The sequence below is a fragment of the Sus scrofa genome, chromosome 4 (assembly GCF_000003025.6).
Source record: "Sus scrofa isolate TJ Tabasco breed Duroc chromosome 4, Sscrofa11.1, whole genome shotgun sequence".
NCBI classification, from domain to species: domain Eukaryota; kingdom Metazoa; phylum Chordata; class Mammalia; order Artiodactyla; family Suidae; genus Sus; species Sus scrofa.
Genome location: NC_010446.5, coordinates 73792719 through 73817683, shown reverse-complemented (window position 1 = coordinate 73817683; position 24965 = coordinate 73792719). Strand labels below are relative to the sequence as shown.

The following is a 24965-nucleotide window of genomic DNA, read 5'->3' as shown; positions in this document are numbered from 1 at the left end:
ATTGAAAATGCAGTCTTCCTTGGGTAGCCCAGGGAGACCAGTCCAGAACTCCCCTTGGATACCCAAATCCGAAGTTTCTCAAGTTCCTCATATAAAGTGGTGCAGTATTTGCATATAACCTATGCACCTTCTCTCATATAGTTTAAATCATCTTTGGATTACTTATAATACCTAATACCATGTAAATGATATGCTAATGGTTGTAAATACTATGTAAATGATATGTAAATAGTTGGTGCGCGGCAGATTCAAGCTTTGCTTTCTGAAAGTTTCCGGAACTTTTTTTCTTGAATACTTTCCAGTGGAGGTTGGCTGACTGCAGATGTGGAACTCACAGATATAGAGGGCTGACTATATATCGATACCATCAAAGTGGAAGTGAATAAAAGAAAAGAAAATAACTTTAAGATTGTTAAAGTTTTGTTAAGATTTTCTTTAAATTCATTTTAAATAAACGAGGCAGCATTCAAACATTTAGATGCTTTGTGTGGAAACTTCCTGCAACCAAGATTATAGTTACAGTTCTTGTGGCCACAGTATTTATTCACTATGGTTTACTACAATGTTGTTTTCTCCTAAAGGTACTTATTTATTTTATTTTATTTTATTATTTTTAAGGCTACACCCATGGCATATGGAAGTTCCCAAGCCTGGGACTGAAGTCTTAACCACAGCCGCAACCTGAACCACAGCTGTGGCAGTGCCAGATCTTTTAACCACTGGGCCAGGCTGAGAATTGAACCCTCAGTACCACAGTGACTGGAGTCACTTTAGGTGGGATTCTTAGCCTACTGCACCATGGCGGGAACTCCAAGGTATATATTTTAGATTCTTATATTTGGTTGTATACCATATAAGATTTTTTTTTTTTTTTTTTTTTTTGGTCTTTTTGCCTTTTCTAGTGCCACTCCTGCGGCATATGGAGGTTCCCAGGCTAGGGGTCCAATCGGAGCTATAGCCGCCGGCCTCCGCCAGAGCCACAGCAACATGGGATCCGAGCTGCGTCTGCAACCTACACCACAGTTCACAGCAACGCTGGATCCTTAACCCACTGAGCAAGGCCAGGGATCGAATCCACAACCTCAAGGTTCCTAGTCAGATTCGTTAACCACTGCGCCACGACAGGAACTCCTACCATATAAGTTTTATCTTAAACAGTTGGTAATATTTACAACTATAATTGTTAATAGCATTTAATCAAGTCATGATAATTACATTTAATATTCATTGAGATATAAGTTAAATATTCTACCTATGACTTCCCAGAAATCTTGAGATTCATACTTGGATAAACTAAGATACAGGATGATAAATTACCTAAAAGTGATTAGTTAAATAGGTTCTGCATTTCCAAATATGCCCATCTTAGTCATCTATGCATATTCTGATGAGAACACATAAACATGCTAACCCATATACTCACTGTAAGTGTAACTCACTTAACTTGCTATGTGCAACTAAAGATCATCACAGTCCCACTTATATACTATTTTAGAGTCTAATTAAAGATTTCTCACTGGTAAGGGATAGCTATGGAGCTGATTCCAAACTCTAAATACACTGTGCATAAAATACCAGGAGAGAGGGGCAACTATGAGAGCTTAGAAATACCTGCCATGGTCTTCCTCTCAGCATCATCTCTGTTTCTTAGTCTATTATTCTATGATCTAATGCCATTCATTCAAATGGGGAAGAGGAGGGCAGCTTGATTCAGAGTTTTAAGAAGTGGATATGGCCCTGAGGATGGCAGATTCCAAATTCCTTAGCCAGAAAACAGGTCAGGTTCTGGAGGAAGTGGATATGTTAACATGGTTATAACAATGACACCAAGCAGAAAAGGAAGCATGGCGGCCAAGATGACCACAAGGGTGAGCCAAGTATCTGAGGAGAGGGAGGATTTCAGGTTAGAAAGTTCAGATCAAGATTGGGAAGGAAAAGAGCAGGGGAGAGGGTGTTGCCCCAGGATTGGGGGTGTTAGGGAAGCGGGTAAGGAGGAGGGAAGAAAGAGATACCAGGCACACGGACTGATCAGTTGCTGAGGGCAGGCTTCAGTCAGAACAGGAGGATCTCCAGTAGCTGAGAAATATTCCCAGGGCCTTTTCAACTTTCTAGTAAGTTAGCAAAATGCTGGAAAGCACTAGAATAAATCATCCTTCACAGCTAAACAAGATCCCTCCCCACCAACTCTATAAACAATCCCTTTCTTGAATTGAGCTCATCATACACACAAAAGTATGACCACAAGAAAGAGTCCCACACACCAAAACCAATATTTGAGACCCAGTTCTGGTACCAAGAAAACCATTGTTAAACTTGGAACTTTCCCTCCTTCTTTCAGGTTCAAGTGCCTTACTTCTTTACTCTGTTCTTAGCCCCTTGCAATCATATCAGACAAAGACAAAAACAAAAAGTTACAACTAGCAGCCGATTAGACAATATTTACATATCAGTTTAGCTTTTCTAAATAAGCAAAACATCAAAATGCTCCTTAACAGCATCACTCAGTAACTTTTAACATATATGCTACATTGTGAGAAGACAAAACCCTGTAAGCTATGCAAAAAATAACTCCAAAGCTCATAACTAGAATTTTAAAATTGGAGTTTAGGACACTGAAATATCCCACAAAGTCAAGATAGCTGCATTTGAGGTTTTTGTATGATATCTGATTTACTGGCCAAAACCATAAGATTGTGTGGCTTATGCTCTTACCTATAAATTTATTTAAAACATATTTAAAGACCTCAAAACTAATGAAAGATGCCAGCTAATAAAACTCCCATGGGAGTTTTAATTACACCAATGATGTTCCAAGTATTAACTATGAATTTTCCCAAAGTCCTGGGAGCTCTAGGGGGTGGGGAGAAAAACTAAGCAAGCATGATGCTCTAAACTGCTTATAACCCTCCCCTTCCTCCTCCTCCCTCTCTCCTTCCCCTACCCTCCTCCTTTTCCTTACATTTATTAAAGTAAAAAGAATGACTCCACCGTAATGTGCTTGCAAATCCTGTATTTTATATATGATGAGTTTTGCCACATTAAAGTACAATACATAATACTCTAAACGGAAACATACACTCTAAGGAGATTCTGCAGAGATGATAATGAATCTTGTTTTTCTCAAAAGTTATCAAATGTCTAAGGGTAGCCCTGACATTTTAACACAGAGTTCATCACAAGTAGGTCCTTCCTCCTCGGTTTATACACTGTCCTTCCTCATTTCAATGACAAAAGCCCATATTCCAAATGCCCATTATTCTTCACTCTATGTATAGTCAGCATCAAGCATGGGTTTGTGTTTTGAACTTCCTTGTGTCTAAATCAACCAAAGAAAGATTCAGGACCTGTTTCCACAAAAGCAACCACTGAGAACAGTAAAGACCATGATTTTCTCTCTCACTGCTGGCAGAGGTGGGCATCTCTGTCATTAGCCATGTCATAACATAATTGTATTACTGTTCCTTATGTGGGCAGATACTGAGCAATAACTGAACACAGCACATCACTGTAAAAATGAAAAAGTGCCACTTCTTTGTCCCAATTTAGCATAAAATCAGTGAAAACAATCTTCAGAAATGACACCGCACTAAGAAACTGAAAGGAACTGTTATTACTCTGCGAGTATATATTTAAATTGATGCTCTGACATCTTCAACTAGAACAAAAAAAGAGGACTCTCTTTTACTACTGAACTCCAATTGTGAGCTCCTATAATCCAATTCTTTCGGTAACATTCAGCTCAATTAAGGGAAGCAATGCTACCTAAAAGACTCTTAATTAGATGAAACTCCACTATGGTACCCATCTCTCAATGTCTCAACTATAGCCACGCTTTAAGTTGCCCGAGGTAAACACTGTTACTTCTAGCCTACATGTTTCTGTCCAGTCTATGAGCTACACTGCTCTTTCAAAGGCTGACCTATATACGGCAACATGCCATCCGCTCTGGCTGTTTGTATAAGAGATGCCTTGCACAGTTGCCATAACCAACATCACTGCATTGTTCTCACGTTCCTCCCGCAATGGGCTATGCGAAAATGGAGGCCAGTTTGCACAGTGATGTGTTCATAACGTAATGTGCCCTTACGACAGAGCAATACTAGATTAAACTGTTTCCCCTCAAATTGCGCCTATGGAGTTTATCAACTGAAAAATGTAAGTAGTGTTTTGGCAATCTATAGAACAGCAGTGCTGGAAAATGTCAGCAAAGTAAAACAACCTCATTTTAGTTTAGAAAAGGTTCAGGAAGAGGATATTCATTTTCTGGATTAGGGTCTCTTCTGACATTGAAAAAAATGTCACTGGAGAAACTCTAGTTACAACTGTGTGACGCTGAAACACAGAAAGATACTGGTTCCGCTGGGATTTAGCACACCAACTTTAACCAGTGAAGTGTTGACAGATTTAAAATAAAGATAATTAGTAATCTATGATCTTATCATTCTATTAAAAACAAATATCCTGACAAAGTGACTGTTTCTTGTAATAAACTACACATTCATTACACCTCTGAGAGAGACAAGGTTTACTTTGCAGACTTGTCTCTTTTGGGGAGGTCAGATCCAACTTGTTTTTACTAAACATAGACACAGATTTCTTATTTCACCTCTTTCAAACTTCTGCCCACCTTCCATTTCCGTGCAAATCTACTTGAGTTACTGCAAAAATGAATGCTGGTTGACTACATTCTAAGCAACTATAATTGTGGAACTAGACAGAAATTTTGTGCCAAGGCTACTCATGAAGTAGAAAACACTAGTTTCTGGGGCCTGGCAAACCTACTCAGTACATTTCATATAAGCAGGGATCAGTGACAAATCTATTTGATAGACTGCTACCCAGAGAAGGGCAGGAATAGTTGTCTTGTGAGAAACATGTCCCTGAAGTCTCTTCCTGCTATTAGAAGTATATCTTATGACTTTGCATCTTTAAAAATCCATTATTCCCTGGATAAGTAAAATAGAAGACTTGCATCTACTCTATAGAAAGGGTGGCTGATTTGCATTTAAAAAGAACAGTTTGCCTCTCATACACCGGGTGACTTAAAAGGAACTTCAATGAGCTAGTAAAGAAATTCTGAAGACTTTCTAAATTAATTTATTCAATTCACAGCACAACCCACTAAAATTATTTAAAGCACTTAATTGGAAAATGATTTAATATATTGGAGTAATTCCTGATTTTCCAAAGCATTTAACTTTTAAATTAAATCTGACCCTACTATCACAAGAATGACAAGTGAAATGTGTATCCAAGTCATTACTTTCTTTTTGGAGCCTAAAATCACTGATGAATTTAATAAGATTTGTCCAGTTTCATTGCCAAAATATTTCTGACCTTTCGGTTCCAGTAACTACTGTGGAGTATGTCTTTACTATCCAAGATAAGACTGCTGCTTTTTTTTTTTTTTATTAGTATTAGTGTTGTAAGCAAAATAAAATGTTACAAACACCAAATACAAACTTTAAGGCAAAACAAACTTTAGAATAAAAGAACTATGTTATCAACAGATAATTAAACTTCTTCACACCAACTTCTCTTGCCAAAGTTACTGGTACCTTCCAACTTGCCCCTGGTTAAAGGGCTCCGGAATAATGAAAAGCCTTTCTGCCTTCCACAAAGCTAAATTTCCCTGATTTCCAACTTGCCTCAACATCATCAACACAGGGTACATCCCTTTTACTGGATCTTAACACTGTAGACAGCATCACGGAGCTTCTCCACAGGGTGTTATAACTCACAGCTGTGTGTGTGTGTGTGTGTGTGTGTGTGTGTGTGTCTGTCTGTCTGTCTGTGTGTCCCGATTGACCAATACTTGGAGTTACGAGTGGGCTGCGTGATGGGGAGCCCGAGGGCTGTGGATGCAGCGCGCTAAATACCTCTGTGTCACGTAAAAATGCTGTATGATGATGAGTCGCCACCAGGCAAATGTTAGGATTCCCAACGATTTATCCAGTGGAATTCACTGAGGGGCCGACGTGGAGCAGGCGTGCAGGGGCTGGGAGTATCCCGCAGGCTTACCAAGGAGCGGGAGCTGGGCGTCTAAACCGCTAGCCCCGCGTCTCAGAGAACTCAATATTCCCCGCCACGTTCACTGGGCAAGACTACTTAGAAGAGTCCAAAGAGCCCGAGCCGAGGACAGCCGTGGCCCTGCAGCTGCACTCGGAATCCCGTCCCCTCGCGTCCTCCCTGTGCGGGCTGAGAGTTCGAGAAACCCCGAGAGTCACCCCCTCCCTACGTACCCCCTGACTGTTCCATCCTTGGGACAGGCGGAGCTCCGCAATAGCCCCGGTGACCCTCAGGGTCAGCCTAGCCCCGGGCCCCCGCGGCCCCTGGGGTCACTGGGTTGCGGGTACAGCCAAGCCCGGGATCTGCTCCAGCCCCGCGCCGAGCGCGGCAGCTTTGGACGTGAACGCGACGCGCTCGCCCGGCTCCTAACAAACTTGCCATTTCTGCGCGCAACCCCCGGCGCGAGCTGTGTCCCAGACCCCGCTCCCCGCGGCACCCGGACCCGCAGACCCGCGCCCGGACGCGGGGCCGGGCCACCCGAACGGGTTTGGGAAAACAAAAGAGTTGTGGAGCTATGTTCCCGGCGGGGGGCGGAGGCGTCTCCCGGGTCCCGGCACCCCGACTCCCGGAGGCTCCCTTGGCAACTAATCCCGGGCGGGGAATCGGTGTCACCAGCCCCCGCTGCCCGGGAGAGGAGGAAGGGAGAGGGAGAAACCAGAAAATATACGGAATTCTCTCACTCTCCGCCTGCGTTCCCGGACCCCAGACACACCCCCAAAGTATTCCTTGGTTTTCTCTTAATTTTTTTTTAAACGCCCCCCGGCAGACCCGGGCAGGGAGGGATCCTTAGTCGCGAACAGCGGGAAGGAAAGAATCAAGCAAATCGTGTCACTTTCCGCACCATCGCGGTGTTGGGCAAAGCCCGGGAGCTGCTCCACAATATTTACTCCCCGAGCGCACGCAGGGCAGCCGCAGGCTGCGAGCCGAGCGCGCCCGAGACCGGCCTCCGGCGCCCGCCCGGCCGCCAAGCGGGCCAGCGGCCGCCGCCCCCTCCCGGGACCGAGCAGCCAGAACACGGCGGAAACAAAAGCAGAGCGTTCACCTTGTTGCAATAGTAGGGGTCCAGGCAGGGAGAAGGTCCCAGACAGGGAGCGTCGGGCGCAGCGGCGGGCTGGGCTGGAGGTGGATAAAATCTTACGTCCATTTCACTCTCACATCAAGCAACTCCTTTTCTTTGCCTTTTTCAAAAAAGTGTTCAGCAAAACAAGCTTAGACGGAACAGAGAGAGGTGTCTGGACTCAGGAGTAAAAGAAACACCTTCCTTCCCTCACATCCGTTTGTGGTTTGTTTAAGAAGAAGAGGAGAAAAAAAAAAAAAAAAAAAAAAAAAAAAAAGAGGGGGGAAAAGCGCTCAACTCTCCCCCAAGCCGCGGCGCGCACCCGTCGGCGCCGAGCGCGCAGCCTGCTCCGCCGCCGCCTCCCGGCCCCGCCGCCGCCGCCGGGCAGGTAACTTCATGCGCTCATTGTCCCCCCGCCCGCCCCCCCATCCCCGCCTCCCGCGCCCCTCGCCGCCCGGCACACGCGCTCGCGCCGGGGCTCTAGGTACTGGGCGTTTTATCGGAGTCTCTGAGTTGCTCTGCTTTTAGTTTATTTTCCCCACCTTGGAGGCCTGGGATGAGGGGAGGACTGGAGAGGGGTACAGAGCGGGTGGGGGGTGGTGAGTGCCCCGGGCCGGGCGGGGTGGGGTACGCGGCAGAACGCGGGCTGCTCGCGGCCCAATGGCTGCCGGTCGGGGCCGGGGGCCGGAGGAGGGTGGAGCGGAGGAGGTGGAAGAGAGCGCGGCCGGGCCCGGGCCGAGGCGGCGGGACCCCGGGGAGCCTCCGCTGTTCCCGAGCCGCGCTCCTGTGGGCCAACGCGTCGCACACAAAGGGGCTGGTGAGCCCGAGCCCGAGGCTGCTGCGGGGCCCGGCGGGGAGCGCGCACAGCAAGGGGGCGCTGTGGCGCAGCCCGCCCCGCAGCCCCGCCCCCGGGCCCGCCCTGGCCCCACCCCGCTCTCACCGCCCCCTCCGCAGCGGTCTCCACCTCTTTCTCTGTGACCCGCACCTCCCGGTGGACGGCCGTCCCCTCCCCGCTGTCGGCTCCCCCACCCCTACTCCCACTCTCTGATGGTGGCGACTGTTGCTAGCAGCGCCTTTCTGGGGGTCGGGAACCCGCAGGGAGCGACAATCCTCTGCGCTCAAGGGGTGGGCTACTGTCCCTGCGACCCGGATTGCTGGGTGTGGATGGGCTGTGAGAGTCCCCCTCTCCTGTTGCTTGCTCCCGCCTCCAGCCCTCACCTCGCGTGATCTCTGTCCCACTGGAGGGGTTGCGAGGGCTAAGGCTGCCTTAAGGACAGGCAGAAGACCACAGAGGTAGTTCAGAGGGTAAATAGGAAAGCAGTTATCAGCACACAAGCTCGGGCTAGAGGTAAAACACGTGGGCTTGCCAGTTGCCCATTAGGGGATTTTGTCTTCTTATAGTTGGAAGCCCAGTAATGCTCGTGGAGGTCACGGAAGACCTGGAATCAGCCTCCCCATTTCTCTGGTCGGTAAGTGGGATGAGGAAATCGCCACTCACGTTTTTCCACCTTTCCTCTCAAACCCGAAAACTTCCAAACTTCGTGTCTCCTGGGTGTTGGAGAGTTTGGTGTGTCCTGGCTGCTGTCCTACAGATTTATTCCTGGGGCTCTGTCCTTGGTGAGAACTCCGTGCAGGAGTGGGCGATAGGTATACCTTCCCATTCCAAAGCCCTGCAAAGGAGCCTGGAAATACTTCATCTGTTCCACTAGTTTCTCGTGCCAAGAAGGATACTAACAACATTGTGCCACCCCGCACAACCTTCTAGTGCTCCTTGATGGCCAACTGTTCTGTGTAACTTTCCTATAGTTAGGTTGCTTCCTCTGCAATTGAGAGCATCAGTCAAGTACAAGCAGAGGGATCTGAAAGGAAATCTATGAGGATGGTATAGGGAATGATAAATTACTATCATGGGGCACCTCTACATGATCCTTTAGGAACATTTTGTTAAGCATTGCTTTATACTTCTAACATCCTTTTTCTCTTAAGCCATTGTTTTCTTTCTTCCCCTCATCATTTTTATAAGTGGCAAGAATCCAGCTTTCTTCCTACCTGTAGATTAACATGGGGCAGGTTTGAGTAGGGGGGAGAGAGACGTAAGAAAAAAGAAGTTCTCTCCTTTGGATTCAGAAGAACCTCCATATTTATAGGTCCTTCAAGGCACCTATAAAATAAAAGAAGTAGCAAATATGTTCTTCTTAATAAAGGTCTTTATAATAAAATTTAAATGTAGTTTTGTGGTTTGTAACATCAGTGTTCAAAATTTCAGTGGTAGATGCTATAAGGTGCCTATATATATTCCTCTCATGATTTAAAAAACTTTTTAAGTTTAAATATTTTTAACCTTAAATTTCTGTCATCAATCCAGAATTTATTACTAACATTGATCTCTTCAAAATTCTATTTTAAAAAACTTCCTTAGACTCTATTTCTACTCGATGGCCCTGTGAACATCAGGAAGATGAAATGGTTTAGGTCAAAAGCAGTATTGTCAACATCTTGACACCTGGGGGAAGATATTGATGTCCCCACTGTGCCCCACAGCCTGGTCACTTTTCTCAGTCTTGAGGGATAATCCACGTTTAGCGCATAGAGTCAACATGATATGTTTGTGCATGGCATGGTGTGGTGGGTCAGGGGGTGAGCTGTTGATGAAAAAGCCTTCACTCCAATTACTCATACATGGAAAGTAGTTAGTGAGGAGTGAGGAGAAAATGGAGTTAATGGTCATGCCTATATATGATGAATTCGCTGTCAAAATCCCCAGAAAGGAGTTCCCATTGTGGCTTAGCAAGTTAAGAACCCAACATAGTGTCTGTGAGAATGTGGGCTGGATCCCTGGCCTTGCTCAGTGCGTTAGGATCTGACATTACCATAAGCTACCTCGTAGGTCACAGATGTGCTTGGATCCTGTGTTGCTGTGGCTGTGGTGTAGGCCTGCAGCTGCAGCTCCAATTCAAACCCTAGTCTGGGAACTTTCATATGCTGCAGGTGAAGCCCTAAAATGGAAAAAAAAAAAAAAGGATGGGGTTCAGACAGCTTCTGGGTTAGTAAACAGTAGCCGGGAAAGTGGTGGGCCAGAGAGGACATGGGAGCTTTGCACCTCTTCCATGTTCTTTGCCTTCTGCATCTTTTCCATCCGTTTGTTCTTCTGCATCCTTTATTATCCCCCCCGCCTTTTTACTTTTTTAGGGCCGCACCTTCGGCATATGGGAGTTCCCAGCTAGGGGTGGAATCAGAGCTGCAACTGCTGACCTACACCACAGCCACAGCAATGCCAGATCCTTAACCCACTGATCGAGGTCAGGGATTGAACCCACATCCTCATGGATATTAGTCGGGTTCTTAACCCACTGTGCCACAACAGGAACTCCTATTATACCCTTTTATAATTAACTGGTAAGCAGTAAGTGAACTGTTTTCCTGAGTTCTGTGGGTCACTCCAGCAAGTTAATAAACCTTGAGGGGGGGCCACTGATTTATAGCTGATTGGTCAGAGGCACAGGTAACAACCTACCCTTGCCGTTGGTATCTGAAGGGTATGTGTTTACTTGGCGGGGGGGGGGGAAGGGATGGGGTTCTTGTGAGACCAAACCCTTAACCAATGGCCTCTGATGTTATCTCCAGGTAGATAGTGTCAGATAGAGTTAAATTATCTTCTGCGGTGGTATTTCCAACCTTGTTTGGTCCATGGAGTCACCTTAGAAGCTTTGAAACATACTTGCCCCCAGGCTCCTCCTGCATAGAATCTGGTGCAATACATTTTGGGTAGGGTCTGGGCATAGGACTTTTTAAAAGGTCCCCAGTGGTTTTAACTTTCAGACAGGATTGAGAACAATTGATCTAGAAGGAAAGATAAGATGGGCAGAGAGGGAATGTTAAAAGGATGAATATTTAGCAAATTTACTGGCTGCGTTTTACTTGGGATTGGAACTCAAAAGGGGTCACTGAGAGGACCACCACTCCCAGGACCCCTTCACCTGCACTGCCCTTTCAGAGATCAAGTGTGGCAGTTCCCTCAGTTACTCTAACTGAACATGAATGAATCATTGTATGGCTCCAAATTGCAACTTGGTCATCTGAACTAGGAACTTTATATACTCTCCGTACCAGAAAATATGTATCTATGAAGGAGACATCTCCTTACTAGCATTGATGTGGGAATATGGACAGCTACAATTTATAAAATGCCTACTCTATTCTAGACCTGGTCCTAATTTCTTTACATTTAATTTCACTGACTCATTTTGTTTTACAAATTACATTGGAAACCCTAACCAGTAATTACAAACCACACTTAGTGTTTGATTTTGTTCCCTGAATATTACCCATCCTCATTTTAATTATGGTTTCATAAATTGTAGTGTTTTCAAATTTGCAGTTGTTTTTCCTGACCACATTTTACGTTACTGGTTCTTTGAACTGTGTAGGTAAGTCCTAAATCTTGTAGTAATCCGTCTCCAAATTACATACAGAATGTGTTACTTTAGGGAAAATATCCCCTAGATAGTTAATCCTATCCATGATTTATGAGACTCTTATAAAAATCATTCAACAAACAGTGGCACTTCCTGAGGGGTCTTTATTGTTGTTGTTAGGTTTTGGAGTTAGTTTTTCTCTAAGGGTTTTTCTCCTCTATATACGGACTAAAAGAATGATGCATCTTATGGGGATTTTGTTTTTGTTTTTGTTTTTTTTTGGTCTTTTTAGGGCCACACCCACGGCATGTGGAAGCTCCCAGGGTAGGGGTCGAATTGGAGCTGCAGATGCCAGCCTACACCACAGCCACAGCAACATGGGATCCAAGCTGCATCTGCAACCTTTGCTGCCGCTTGTGGCAACTCAAGATCTTTAACCCACTGATCGAGGCCAGGGATGGAACCTGAATCCTCATGGATACAAGTGGGGTTCTTAACCTGCTGAGCCACAACAGGAACTCCCTTAAATACTTCTAATAGCCTAGTCCAGGGTTACCTTTTAAGAGTTTAACAAAAGAGAAATATGTAATTGTTGCGGAGTCTTAGATACCCATAGTAGGAGTGTTTAGGGGATTATGGTTTCTTTGCTTGTATATGTGATTTTTGTTGCATTTTAGGGCCACACCTGCAGCATATGGAGGTTCTCCGCATAGAGGTTGAATCGGAGCTGCAGCTACTGGCCTACACCACAGCCATAGCAATGTGAGATCCAAGCTGTGTCTACGACCTGCACCACAGCTCACTGCAACACCAGATCCTTAACCCACTGAGCGAGGCCAGGCATGAACCCATGTCCTCCTGGATACTAGTCGGGTTCTTCACCCTCTGAGCCACAAGAGAACGTACAGGATTTATTTTAAAATACCATATTTTAAAACTAAAATCAAAGTGTAGCATATTTTACAGCTAAATTAATATTCAATCTTTCACTGGCCTCTTATTTAAGGGTGAAATTTCCAGTAAAGCTGATGCTTCAATCCCTTCTGTAGAAGAACAGCCTCATTCTTTTTAAAGACCATTCATTTGAACATTGTATGGGCCACCTTCTATTTTAAGGCATCTTGCTATGCATGTGGATACAGGCTGAAGGCTATGGGGTGAAATAGCTATTTTTGCTTCCTTAGAACTTAACCAACCCTGAGTCCACATGTTTCAAAGGACCGAAAAACATCATGAATGGTTTTGCTGGGAAATGTTTGCATTTTCTCAACTTGCCAGTTAGAATTTACTGTTGTCCAGAGTCATTCAGTATTTTTCCAAAGTAATTTAAATGTAAACTAGAATGATATGCGATATGGAATATAGTGCAGTGAAAGAACTCAGAGTCCTGAAGTTTATTTCCTGGGGAGACTAGTGAGAAATGACTAGATTGTAAGTCTTTCAACCAGAAAATAAAGGATTTCAGAATGATGAGGAAAGTTTGAAGGAAATGACACAGGGTCCACAGATATCTCACATGGCACTAAATGACTCATAAAATGCCGTATTTTTTACATAATATGGGAAGTGTGCCATGCCCGTACATCTTACCATTGAGTGTGGTACAGTACTTTGATCTTCAACAATATACATTTGTGGCATAATAGCTCTAATAGGACTATTCCGCTATTTTACGCGGCAATAATCCAGTCCTCTCTCATCAGGATAAACTGTGAGGACAAATCCTTTCAAAATCAGAATTAGTTCCTTGTAGAAGAGTGAGGCTACAATTATCCCTTAAATAGGAGCAGCTGCAACATGGTATCGGCCTGGAGTGTGGCAGTGAAGTGTTTTTCCAATGTAATTAAACGGATTTTTTTTTTTAAATGCAAACTAATGTACTATAAAAAGTTAACTGCAAGGTGAGTAGGTGTAGAATTGCTGAGATGAAAGGAACAGGCATTTTGCTTACCTGAGTTCATAGTCCTGCCTTGGTAAATGATGTTTTGGTGAAAATAGATAATCAAGGCCTATACTTTCCAGTGAAGTCTGCTCGAAGGGAAACCAGACCAGTACAAAGGAAAGATAATTCTGGTTCCCTTGCACACTCTGGGTCTTATTTTCAAATGTGTTCGTAGCTACATTTTGTTAGTGTCGCTTTTCAAAAAGATATGATGAGTCAACAGCAACACTTCAATTTAAACAAGAAAAGTAGCACTTGGGTGGAAAAATAGAAATATAACTTATAGGATTTACACTAGTCAGCACCTACCTCCACGGTGAGGCAGAGGGAAGGGCGCTTCCTTTTTCACCATAAAAAAGATTAAAGGGCTGGAAAATAAGACCTTTAAGAAAGATTAAAGGACCAGGGAGGGTCATATTGAGAGGCAATGTAATATCTTCGAATTGCATATCTCAAGAGTTCTTTCATAAACAACCAGAGAACATCTCAACTGAAGATATGACATGGAGAATTGGATGTAATTCTAGAGCACTGAGGCTTTAGTCACGCATGAAAAGAATTTCCCTCAGTGATCTTGAATGTATTGCTCTCCTTAGGACTGATTTTAAAATCTCAGCACACAATGAAAGTTTCTTGAGCCACCCAAGCACCCACCCTGCACACCCTTCCTCTTCTTGAAATACACCTTCCCCTAAAAGATCCAGTGGGCAGAGGGTTTGAATGTAGCTCTAATTATCTAAAGGGGTTCTGTGCTCAGAAATTATGGACAGGATAAATAAAATTCAGCCAGACAGTGAGCCAAGGCATATCTTGTAGCTCTTTGAGATCTAAAAAATGGTTTCTTTTACATTAGTTCTCATTCCTGAGTATTTTCGAGGGCATCGGTTACAAAGAGAAACAGCAAAATCTGATTTTGCAGGCAACACTTCAGAAATGATAGAAAACTAGGAATTCAAATATTTAATATATTTTTAGAAGTTTACTTTTGTGAAAGAATACTCTCCATGATGGAGATGGCCTTCTGGAATGACCTTGGAGTCAAAGGTGAAAGAAAAGGAATCCTCCTCTTCGTTATACTGTATTGCAATGCCTAGCTTTTGATTCACTAATCAAAAATCACATGTTTTTAAGACAGCAGGAGACCCTGTGGGTCCCATCGGGGCTGATAGTTGATGCCGAAGCCCCTTTCCTCCCATGAAATCTTCCAGGGTTGATGAGGTAAGTGACTCTTTCCTCTCAACTGGTCCCCTTTCCTGTGTAGTTCTTGATAAAGCACTCACTGCTTCCTTCCACTGTAAAGCTGCTTACACTTGATCTTTATGTAATGAAGTTGCTGTCTATACATGTATTGCTTTCGTGTTTCCACTTTGATTCTAATGGTGTTCCAGTACGTCTGTGTTGGATGCTGATTATAAGCTCCTGGAGGGAAGGGATAGAATCTCTTTAAATAGAATTGATGGCCCTCATATACCCATTTCCTAAAAAGTGGTCTTTCCAAGAAAACTCAGCATGTTTTTGCTTGTTCTCAAGAAAGATTTAAATTTAGGAAGCTGTTGGTAAAGATTTGTATTTGTATTTGTGCCATAATAAGTAAACACTTCCACCTTGTTAAGACAAGTTGGGAAGAGTTACAGTAGTATTATATTCTCTATGTTGCCTCTTCTGTATCACTTTTAATTAAGGAGACTATTCAGCCCCCTCTATCTGTAAGGTGCCCTACAGAACATTACAGACTGGGGCTCCTTCTTTCCTTCCTCCACTCCTTGACCGCTTTACCCATTAATGTTTTTGATGCAGCCTCACTTATAACCTCCAGAATAGAAATTCGCCAGAGAATGAATGAAGAAAACAGCATTTAAACAGAGAGAGGAGCATAAACAGAGTCAAAGAGGCCATCAAGGAAAAAGTTTAGGAACAATCAGAATAAGCAACTGGGCATTTATTGTAGTTTTTCAGGTGCCTGGTGCAGGGAGGATTAGGTTGAGGGATGGGGGCAGTAAAGGGATTCAGGGAGGAAATCAGGTCCCTAAATTTGCCTAAGAGCCAGACCTTCATCTTGAAGAGAATGAGGAGTCTTGAAGGGCTTTTATACAGGAACTGATTTTGATGTATTTGTGTCGTAATATTTTATAATAGATAATATATATATATAATATAATATTTTATGGACAATGAGATTTTCATAGACTATTTCCATTACAGTAAGGATTCCATAAGCAATCGTCAGAGTTTGTTACTAAAAGAGTAACCAGGTACACCTTTTCCTGAGATTTTGTTAATTAATCTGCCATTTTAGGAGCTGTGGTTTTACAAATATACTTGGAAAATATTAAACCATACCTTGTGCCCCTCGGTGATCTGCCTGTCTCTCCAGGCTCATCTTTTCCTGACCTTACAATCTGCCTTCCCTTACACCCAATCCCCAAATCATATATTACAGCAAATACCAAACTGCTTCGCTAGGACTGTAGTCCCTTAATCTCAGTTCTGAACCTGAAAAAGTTCTGAAAACTTGAAGTTGTTTTATGACACATCTGGCAGCAAAATCTAGAGGCAACATCTAATCTAAACTGAAAAGACTCTCCACAGAATTTTTTGATCCTACTTGGTGTTTATTCCATAAATATTGCTGCAGATCGTAGTGTGTTTGGGGTGCTATGCCAAATATCGCATCCGGGGGGCTTATATAATATATAGTATAGGCTTTCAAAAATTCTAAGATTGTGAATTTCAAAACTCATTTGGCCTGTATGGTCTCAGATAAGGGATGATGGAATCAACATTAGCAGTAACTTAAAGTCTTTTTCTTTCTTTGTGAAGCAAATTTATTGAGGAATAATCAACCTACAACAAAATCTACTAATTTTAAATGTATGATTTAATGATTTTTGAGAAATGTGTGCATTTATGAACCATCCTAATCATCTCCATCAGTTCAAATATTTCCTTTGGCCCTGTTGCAAGAAATCCTTTCGTTCAACCCCTAGTGCCCCAAAGCACTTGACCTGATTTTTGTCACTTGAGTTTTGTTTTTTCCAAAATGTCATATAAATGGAATCTTTTACTATGTGGGTCTTTTTAGTGTGATTTCTTTCTTTTAGCATAATGTGTTTGAAATTCATCCACATTGTCATTTTTTTTTTTTTTTTTAAGAGCCACAGTTGTGGCACATAGAAGTTCCCAGGCTAGGGGTCAAATTGGAGTTACAGTTGTCGGCCTATAGCACAGCCAGAGCAATTCCAGATCCAAGCTGCATCTGCTACTTGTACCACAGCTCATGGCTATGCCGGATCCTGAGCAAGGTCAGGCATCAAACCTGCATTCTCATGGATGTTTGTTGGGTTTGTTTCTGCTGAGCCACAACAGGAACTTCCCACATTGTCACATTTATTTATAGCCTGCTCCTTTTTATTGTTGAGTAATATTCCATTATAAATATGACACAATTTTGTTGACCCATTCATTGGTGATGGGCATGAGGGTTTCTAGAAGTTCTAAGTACTACAAATAAAGTTGCTAAAAAAATTCAAGTGTAAGTACTTATATGGACATATGTTTCCATTTCTTTGGGGTAAAGCAATGAAAGTCTAGGAGTAACTGCTTAATTTAATGGCAAAGGCATGTTTAAATTTATAAGAAACTGCCAAACTGATTTCAGAAGTGACTTAACCTTTTTTCATACCTACTAGGAGTGTATATGTGAGATTTGAGTGTCCTAAATCCTTGCCAACACTTGGCACTATCAGTCTCTCTAAGTTTAGCCATTGCAGTGGGTTTGCAATCATATTTTATGTAAGTTTTGCTAATAATTAATGATGTTGAGCATTCTTTCATATGTTTGTCACTAGTATATCTTTTTTGATGAAGAGTCTGCTAAAATCTTTTGCCTTTGTAAGACTGGGTTATTTTCCACTCGTTATTGAGTTGTATGAGTTCTTTATATGTTTTGGATATAAGTTCTTTATCAGAATCTACAAAAAAAGCTACTGAAACTCAGAAGTGAGTTTAGCGAGGTTGTAGGATACCAACATGAAAAGGTTGAGCTTAGCAAGGTTGTAGGAGTCAATATGAAAACGTAATTCTATTTCTGTATGTGAGCAACAAACCACTGGAAATTGAAAAAATAATTTGTAGTCACATCAAAAAGATGAAATACTTAGACATAAATTCCACCAAACATAGGCAAAACCTGTGCACTAAAATTTGTAAAACAATGCTGAGAGAAATGAAAGCAGACCTAAACAAATATAGAGCTGTACTGTCTTCATAGTATGAAGACCTTCATGTAATTAAGATATCATTTTGCCCCAAATGATCTATAGGTTTAATGAAATCCCAGTAGAAATCCTAGGATTTTTTAAATTGAGATTAATAAGCTTATTTCAAACTTTTTTATAGAGATGCAAAGGAACAAGACAATTTTGAAGAAGAATAAAGTTGAAAGAATTACATTATCTTAAGACCTTCTCTACAGTAATGAAGACCACATGATAGTGGTCTGGAAATAGACCCAGAAAAACATGGTCAGTTGATTTTCGACAAAGGTGTCAAGGTTCTTTAATGGGAAAGTGATAGTTTTTTCAACAACTTCTGCTGAAACAACTTGATATCCATAGGCAAAAGATAAACTCTTACTTCACACCACAGACAAAAGTTAACTCTAAACAGAGCCCAGACTTAAAACATAAGAGCTAAAAACTATAAAAAAATATAAGAAAATAGAGGATAAAACTGTGGCTAGAATTAAACAAAGCTTCCTTAGGACACAAAGTATTATTTGATAAATTGAGTTTTAGAAAAAATAAATACTTGTCTCTTAGAAGACACTGTTGACAAACTGAAAATGCATTCCACAGGCTGTGAGAAAATGACGAATGACTTGTAACGCTCATGTTTTTAATACTTCTCTGCCATTGTTCTCCCTGCTGTTTCCTTTGCCTGGCATCCCCTTACGCTTGGTCTGTGCATGAAGAGCTCCTCTTTCTCTTTTAGACTCAGGTCAAGTATCAGGTGTTAGCTCCTTTTTATGCATTGTTGGGTTCCTGGTATAAAGAGTGCTCACCTTTTTCATAGTTCAACCCCCCTTCTTCAGCCAAAACAGCTTTTGACATTGCCTCCCCTTCCTAATGTAGCTCTATCTCCTTCCACCCAATTTTATTAAACTTCTTGAAATTATTCCCTATCTCTTCTTCTTCACCCCACCCATTTCTTCGTCAATCCGCAACAACCTGGGTTTCTGCTCCTGAAAAATTTCCACTGAAACTGTGCTCTTTGAGATTTTTTTGAATTTATACCTGTCCATTTCACACCTCTTTATTCCTCACCTTGCATGACTTCCTTGGAACTTTAAAAAAAAATGGTCCCCTGATTTCCCATCATGGCTCAGTAGTTAACGAACCTGACTAGTATCCAGGAGGACGTGGATTTGATCCCTGGCCTCACTCAGTGGGTTAGGGATCTGGCGTTGCCATGAGCTGTGGTATAGGTCACAGACATGGCTCAGATCCCTGCGTTGCTGTGGCTGTGGTGTAGACAGGCAGCTGTAGCTCTGATTCGACCCCTAGCCTGTGAACCTCCATATGCCATGGGTGTGGCCCTAAAGATACAAAAAGACAAAAAAAAAGGTCCCCATTATATTGTGAAGCCTGTTAGCTAAAGGATCCTGCCATATTTGTCTTTGGGAATAGTGAGCTGGTGAGTATGGCATGGAGGAAAAAAACAGGGAGAGGAAGCAGCAGGACAAGAAACAGAGAAGTAAGAGAAAACAAGGAAATAGAGAGTCACTGAGTCCAAGGAGGAGAGTATTCCAGGAGGGAGCAGCAGAAGTTAGATCATCCCCTCACTCACCTGCTCACCTATTCATCAAGTACCACTTGAGTGACCCCTGGATGCCAGACAGCGCTAGGCTCCAAGTCTCCAAAAGCCTTTCTCCACCCCCTCCTGGATGGTCTTCTGCTTTTATAGCTTCAACTGCAACCTATTTTCCAATGTATCTCTAAATATATCCCTTTCCTATTTTCTGTGTCCCAGATACCAATGTCCATTTATCCTCTAGGTATCTCTGCCTATATTTCTTCAGTCATTCAATCTCAGCATGTACTTATAGATCTTGAAGAACACGACACATATATAAATCATTTCCTCCTGGAATACATATCTCATTTAATAGTTATACTTAATGCTCATGGTTAACCACTCCTGGTTTCTTCTTTCTCCTCTGGACCATTGCTCTAGCCTTCTTCTCACTGGGTCGCCTTACCTACAATTTCTTATCTATATTCCTGCCATGATTATCAACCTAAAAGACAGCTTGAGCACATCATTTCCTTGATACTCAAACACACCAAACCATTCACTGTCTTGCAAATAGCCACGTATGTCTGCTTTATATTCTAGCTTTGTACCTACTGCTCCCTTGGTCTAGAAAGAATGTCCCCAGTATCCCATTACCACATCACCTCCATGACCCAAATCAAATATTACCTCCTTAAAATACCACCTTAAAGCCTCATTAAGCCCCACTTTCCCTCCCCAGGCACGCTGTGTATGCCTTCATTCCTGTGTTGTAATGATTTGTTATAAGCTTTTTTTTCCCGTCTGTTCTAGATTACATCTCAGTCTTTGTACTTCTAACATATGGTAGAGAAACAAGCACAAAAAGCTTGTTTTGAAAGGAAATTTTTTTTTTTCTGATTTTGATGTGACCAGCTTCGATTAGGTGTTATTTGGGAGTAGTGTCATATATTTTATGGTGAATAACAGGGGTTTAAAAAAAGATTTAGCCACTTCTCTAGCAGTGGTTTATCTCTCCCTCAGAGAAAACCAGAATGAGTTTTTTAATAAAATGATTGAAAAGGTACACTGAATCTTCAATTTAATTATTTCTATTCCTGCAAAAAAAAAAAAAAAAAAAAAGATCTTTCAGAGAGGCTGCTGCTTGGGAAAATGTGATAAAGTTCCAGCACATTCTTAAAAATTGTAAATTAATTTATAAATTTCCATTCAAAGTTTAATCTGCTATTTTCACATAAGAAAACTCATAAGATTGCTTCCTATTGATTTACTCTCTTTGCATCTAGAGTTTAAGCCAGCATTTAATCTCATTCTAGAAGCTTTCAGAGGTGCTTGGTACATATCAGTGAATGTTGCCCATTTTTTTACAGCTTTTGGAGTGAAGTAAGAACTTCATAATCATTGTTCCAGAATCCCGCTTAGATTTCTAGTCTTCATTGCTGTCAATTTTTGTGTTTCCGCCAGAGCAGATCTCTTCATATTATTTTATTTTATTTTACTTTCTTTTTTTTGTCTTTTGTCTTTTTAGGGCCGCACCCACAGCATATGGAGGTTCCCAGGCTAGGGATCTAATCGGAGCTATTGCTGCCAGCCTATGCCACAGCTCATGGCAATGCCAGATCCTTGATCCACTGAGCGAGGCCAGGATCCAACCCTCAACCTCATGGTTTCTAGTCGGATTCGTTTCTGCTGCGCATTGACGGGAACTCCCATATTCTTTTAATTTGTTCTGACTTCTGGCTTCTGTGTGTTTGTTCCTAAATGGTACACAGCCCTGCCGTGCACCTCCTCCCATCAGCATCATTATCCTCTTACTTCTGTTCTTATCTGAACTGCCACTGCCTTTCTAGAACTACTCCTGGTCTTTCCATTTGGATCTGGGCCTTGCCTGCCCTCATTCCTGGAAAAACTATTGGTGATTCTTTCACGAGGCTTCTGATATTTCACCCTGAGTTCCCATTCTGTGTATTTTATCTGATCTCCCTTCTCAACCAGTGTTTGGGGCAGTATTGCTGTGTCCTGTTCATCTGAGACCCCTGCAATGCCAAGCACAATTTCTTGCACAAAACAAAGACTCTATCAGCATTTGATTAATTGAATTGAATTCAAATACATTCAAATAGCTTTCTGTTCACTACACATTGACAAAATCATTATAACAAGCCCCTAATCATACTCAGTGGCAGAGCCAAGATTTGAAGCCGAGTAGTTCACTGCATGTTCCCCCCTACAACTTTGTTATCCCTACAATGGACAGAATATGTATTCAAAGTTGTTGGTCCAGCTGTATAATTTAGCTCTAATCGTTAAAGCACAAAAACACTCCTAATAATATTGAACATTTTTTCCCTGACAGTGTGGGACACAAAATGAGTTTATTTTTCTGTGACACTAGTTTCAAAGAATGGAAACATATACCTATCTAAGAGCATTCCTTTAATGAATGTATTATGACATCATCTATTACCTCTCTGAATTCATTAAGGATCTATAGATACAGATGTACAGATGTATAGATAGAATCAAATTTTCTATATGGTACTGGATTGCATGTCCTCAACAGGAAGACTATTTGGACTTTTGCACACTGACCAGTGGCTCAAAGGTGGCAAAGGAGTATTTGAGCCAAGGACGTGGGGTTTATAATAAGCTTGGCTTAGAGCTCAGGGGTGTCTTCTGGGTCTTTGGGCTTCAATAAGCTGGAAGAAGTTAAGGAAGCTACAAAACATCTTTTTAATCTCAGTGCGGGGACTTGAAAATTCAAAAAGGGAGTCAAAAAAAAAAAAAAAAAAAAAAAAAAAAAAACCCCACTAACTTAATCTGTCCCCACATGAAGTAACCACTTGTTCTAGGAGAAAGCACTGTTGTCTTTATTTTTAGAATGTAAGGAAAAACTGAGGGAGGCAATGAAGCAACAATAAATGTCCCTTCTGCCTTGGGGATGTATTAGAACCTATTTTTCCTTCATGGCTGGGCTTTTTCTGGGGGACAGAAGCAGCAGAAAGTCTCTTTTACAATGCCCTTTAATAGCTGTGTCAAAATTTTCCTGAATTGTCTGCAATTCTTCCTTATTTGCAGCTGAGTTGGCTTTTACATCGGACATTTCAGGTCAATGTGCAATTTGCCACCATCTTGTGGATGGTAAACTCCTCTCAGCTTGGCAGCCCTCCTTTAAAATATCTTAAATAGGTTTCTACTTTACTCATCACAGATAGCTTTTTTTTTTTTTCTAAAATATTTTGAAAATGTGAGGTTCTGGCAAGAAGAGTGACTACCAAACAGATTCAGTAGCACCCAGTGCCAAGTGATCAGACAGAAAAAGATGAAAACTACTGACCACACTGACCACTGCTTGGTGGCGTTGAATGGGATGCCCAGCAAGGGGTCTTGTTCCAGTAGCTGTGACTGCCGGCTTCTAGGCTGTCTCCTGCTCCAAGGGGAGAAAGATCACACCAAGACAACTTCAGCAAGTAGGACTGCCCTCCTATTTGCTCTATGGGCAGTGGCAAATAAAAACAGGTCTAAGGTTTCATTTATCTGGATAATTAAATCAGCTTGGAAGAATATACTGCAAAAATTTTCCTCTAGCCCACTCTTTTTTGGTTGGTATTATTTGGCTTTGCTCTCCTTACCTTGAAACTGCCCCAATGCAAGCAATAATTTTTGCCAAGGGAGTAGAAAACTCTCTTCTGTCCTCTGGACTAGTGCGTGCTTTCTAGAGGTGGGACAGGGCGGTGTAGAGATCCACCAAACTGGGTCTAAATACCAGTTCTGCTGTTTGCCCAACTTTGGGGAGTGAGTCCATGCTTTGGCACTCAGTTCTGCCATCTATCAGACAAGGATGCTGGGAAGAGTACAATGTATACCTATGGTCAATGGGGCTCGCCAAGGCTGTAAAGTCGTAATTCTGATATATACTGGACACTAAGTGTAGGCACTGGTTAAGCTTCTTATATGTATTTTCCCGCTTAATTTCTTACCGTATGAGGTCAGCTCTATTATTAATCCTAGTTTGTGGGAGAAGAACCAGGAGCACAGAAAGGGTAAAGCAGCCAGGCAAGGATGCTCCACGGTAGGAAAGGGCTGGCCAGGATTCCCCCCGAGGCAGGACGCTTCACAGTGCATTCTTCACGCCGCAAAGCTGCTCTTTCACAGGCATGACCTACGTGACTCAGGCGCGTTCAGGGCACGTGGTCGCACCGGCACTTAATTCCAGGGAGTGCTCTTGAGCTGTGTGCCGCAAAGTGCGTGGAGTCACCCAGGTTGGACAAGTGCCCACAGTGAGTCCTGCCTGTGGAGGTCCTGGGTTGGGGCCTTTGGGAGGAAGTGGAGCCCAGAGGCCAGAGTTGGACCCCTGCCTCCTGGCTGAGCCTGCTCTGCTCTGAGCTCTTCCTAGAAGCTGAAGAGGGATCGTCTTTCTTTCCTCCCCGCTTATTTTTGCTCAGTATTTGTGCACCTCATGCTCCCTTAAACCTCATCAACCAAAGAAATAAAGGGATATTCCTGAGGTTGCTATTTTTAGGTCCTGTGGGTGGAGAGGCTTAAATAAACATGTCACTTGTATTAGTTAACAGGTTTTCTTTGGCTCACCTCAGGTTTCAAGATGCTCCCCAAATACTGCTCTTTTGTTAAGTCTTTCTTCATCTCCTTGCCCCAACTTTAGGATTTCTTTCTTTCTTTCTCTCCCTTTCTTTCTTTCTCGCCCTTTCTTTCTCTCTCTCTCTTTCTCTCTTTTTTCCTCTTTCTTTCTTTCTTTCTTTTTCTTTCTTTCTTTCTTTCTTTCTTTCTTTCTTTTTCTTTCTTTTTTCTTTCTTTCCTTCTTCCTTCCTTCCTTTTACTTTCTTTCTTTCATAAATTTTATTTGTGTATACTTGACTTAGAAAGTTGTGTTAGTTTCAGGTGTACAGCAAAGTAAATCAGTTATACATATACGTGTATCCATTCCTTTTCAGATTCTTTCCCCATATAGGTTATTACACAGTATTGAGTAGCTTACCCTGTGTTATACAGTAGGTCCTTGTTACTTATCTATTTATATGTAGTAGTATGTCAGTTCCCACCCCCATATTTATCCCTCTAACCCCACATTTCCCCTTTGGCAACCATACATTTGGTTTCAAAATCTTTGAGTCTGTTTCTGTTTTATAAGTTCTCTTGTGTCATTTTTGTTAGATTCTACCTATTAGTGATCTCACATGATATTTGTCTTTCTCTGACTTACTTCATTCAGTATGATAATTTCTATCTTCACCCAGAGGGTCCGTTCTTTTATGACCTCTTCCATACGCTGCTCTGGATGAAGCACATTGCATACCCTTCTCTGCCAACCCAGAGATGGTACTCTCCTCCAGGACAGGGCTCCCCACTTGCTTATCATGTTAGGTCCTGTAGCATCTAGCGTGGTCTCTAACAATAGAAGCTCATGAAGAAAAAGATAAATGTAAACTATCTCCCAAACCAAGTCAAAATACAAACCACAGATTGGGAGAAGATCTTTGCAATGTATACAAGAAAGTGTTGTTAGGCCAAATGTACAAATAGTTTCTTCAAGTTAAAAATAAAAGCAGCAAAATTATTTTTAAAAGAGGTCAATGGCACACATAGTTTACAGAAGAGGAAATTCAAAGGAGCCACCAGCCAATAACATGTGAAAAAATTCTAATCCTTACTAGAAAGCAAGAACATGTAA

The 24965-nt window shown here is 42.3% G+C and overlaps 1 protein-coding gene and 1 long non-coding RNA gene across 8 annotated transcripts in view; one reads left to right on the top strand and one right to left on the bottom strand.

Moving 5' to 3' along the window:
• TOX (thymocyte selection associated high mobility group box) overlaps positions 1–7504 on the bottom strand; it is a 305173-nt gene extending 297669 nt beyond the window's left edge. The window contains exon 1 of one of the 2 annotated variants that reach the window (XM_021089342.1): positions 7112–7504. In XM_021089342.1, coding sequence (XP_020945001.1) covers positions 7112–7213 — 102 coding nt within the window. In that variant the 5' untranslated portion in view covers positions 7214–7504. The remainder of the gene's footprint in view (positions 1–7111) is intronic. The other variant, XM_021089343.1, reaches the window with a different exon arrangement.
• Positions 8100–24965, top strand: part of LOC110260289 — a 57147-nt gene continuing 40281 nt past the window's right edge. For 3 of the 6 annotated variants that reach the window (XR_002343311.1, XR_002343309.1, XR_002343305.1), the window contains exons 1-2: positions 8100–8595; positions 14615–14701. This is a non-coding gene — a long non-coding RNA (uncharacterized LOC110260289). The remainder of the gene's footprint in view (positions 8596–14614; positions 14702–24965) is intronic. The other 3 variants (XR_002343308.1, XR_002343306.1, XR_002343310.1) reach the window with 2 other exon arrangements.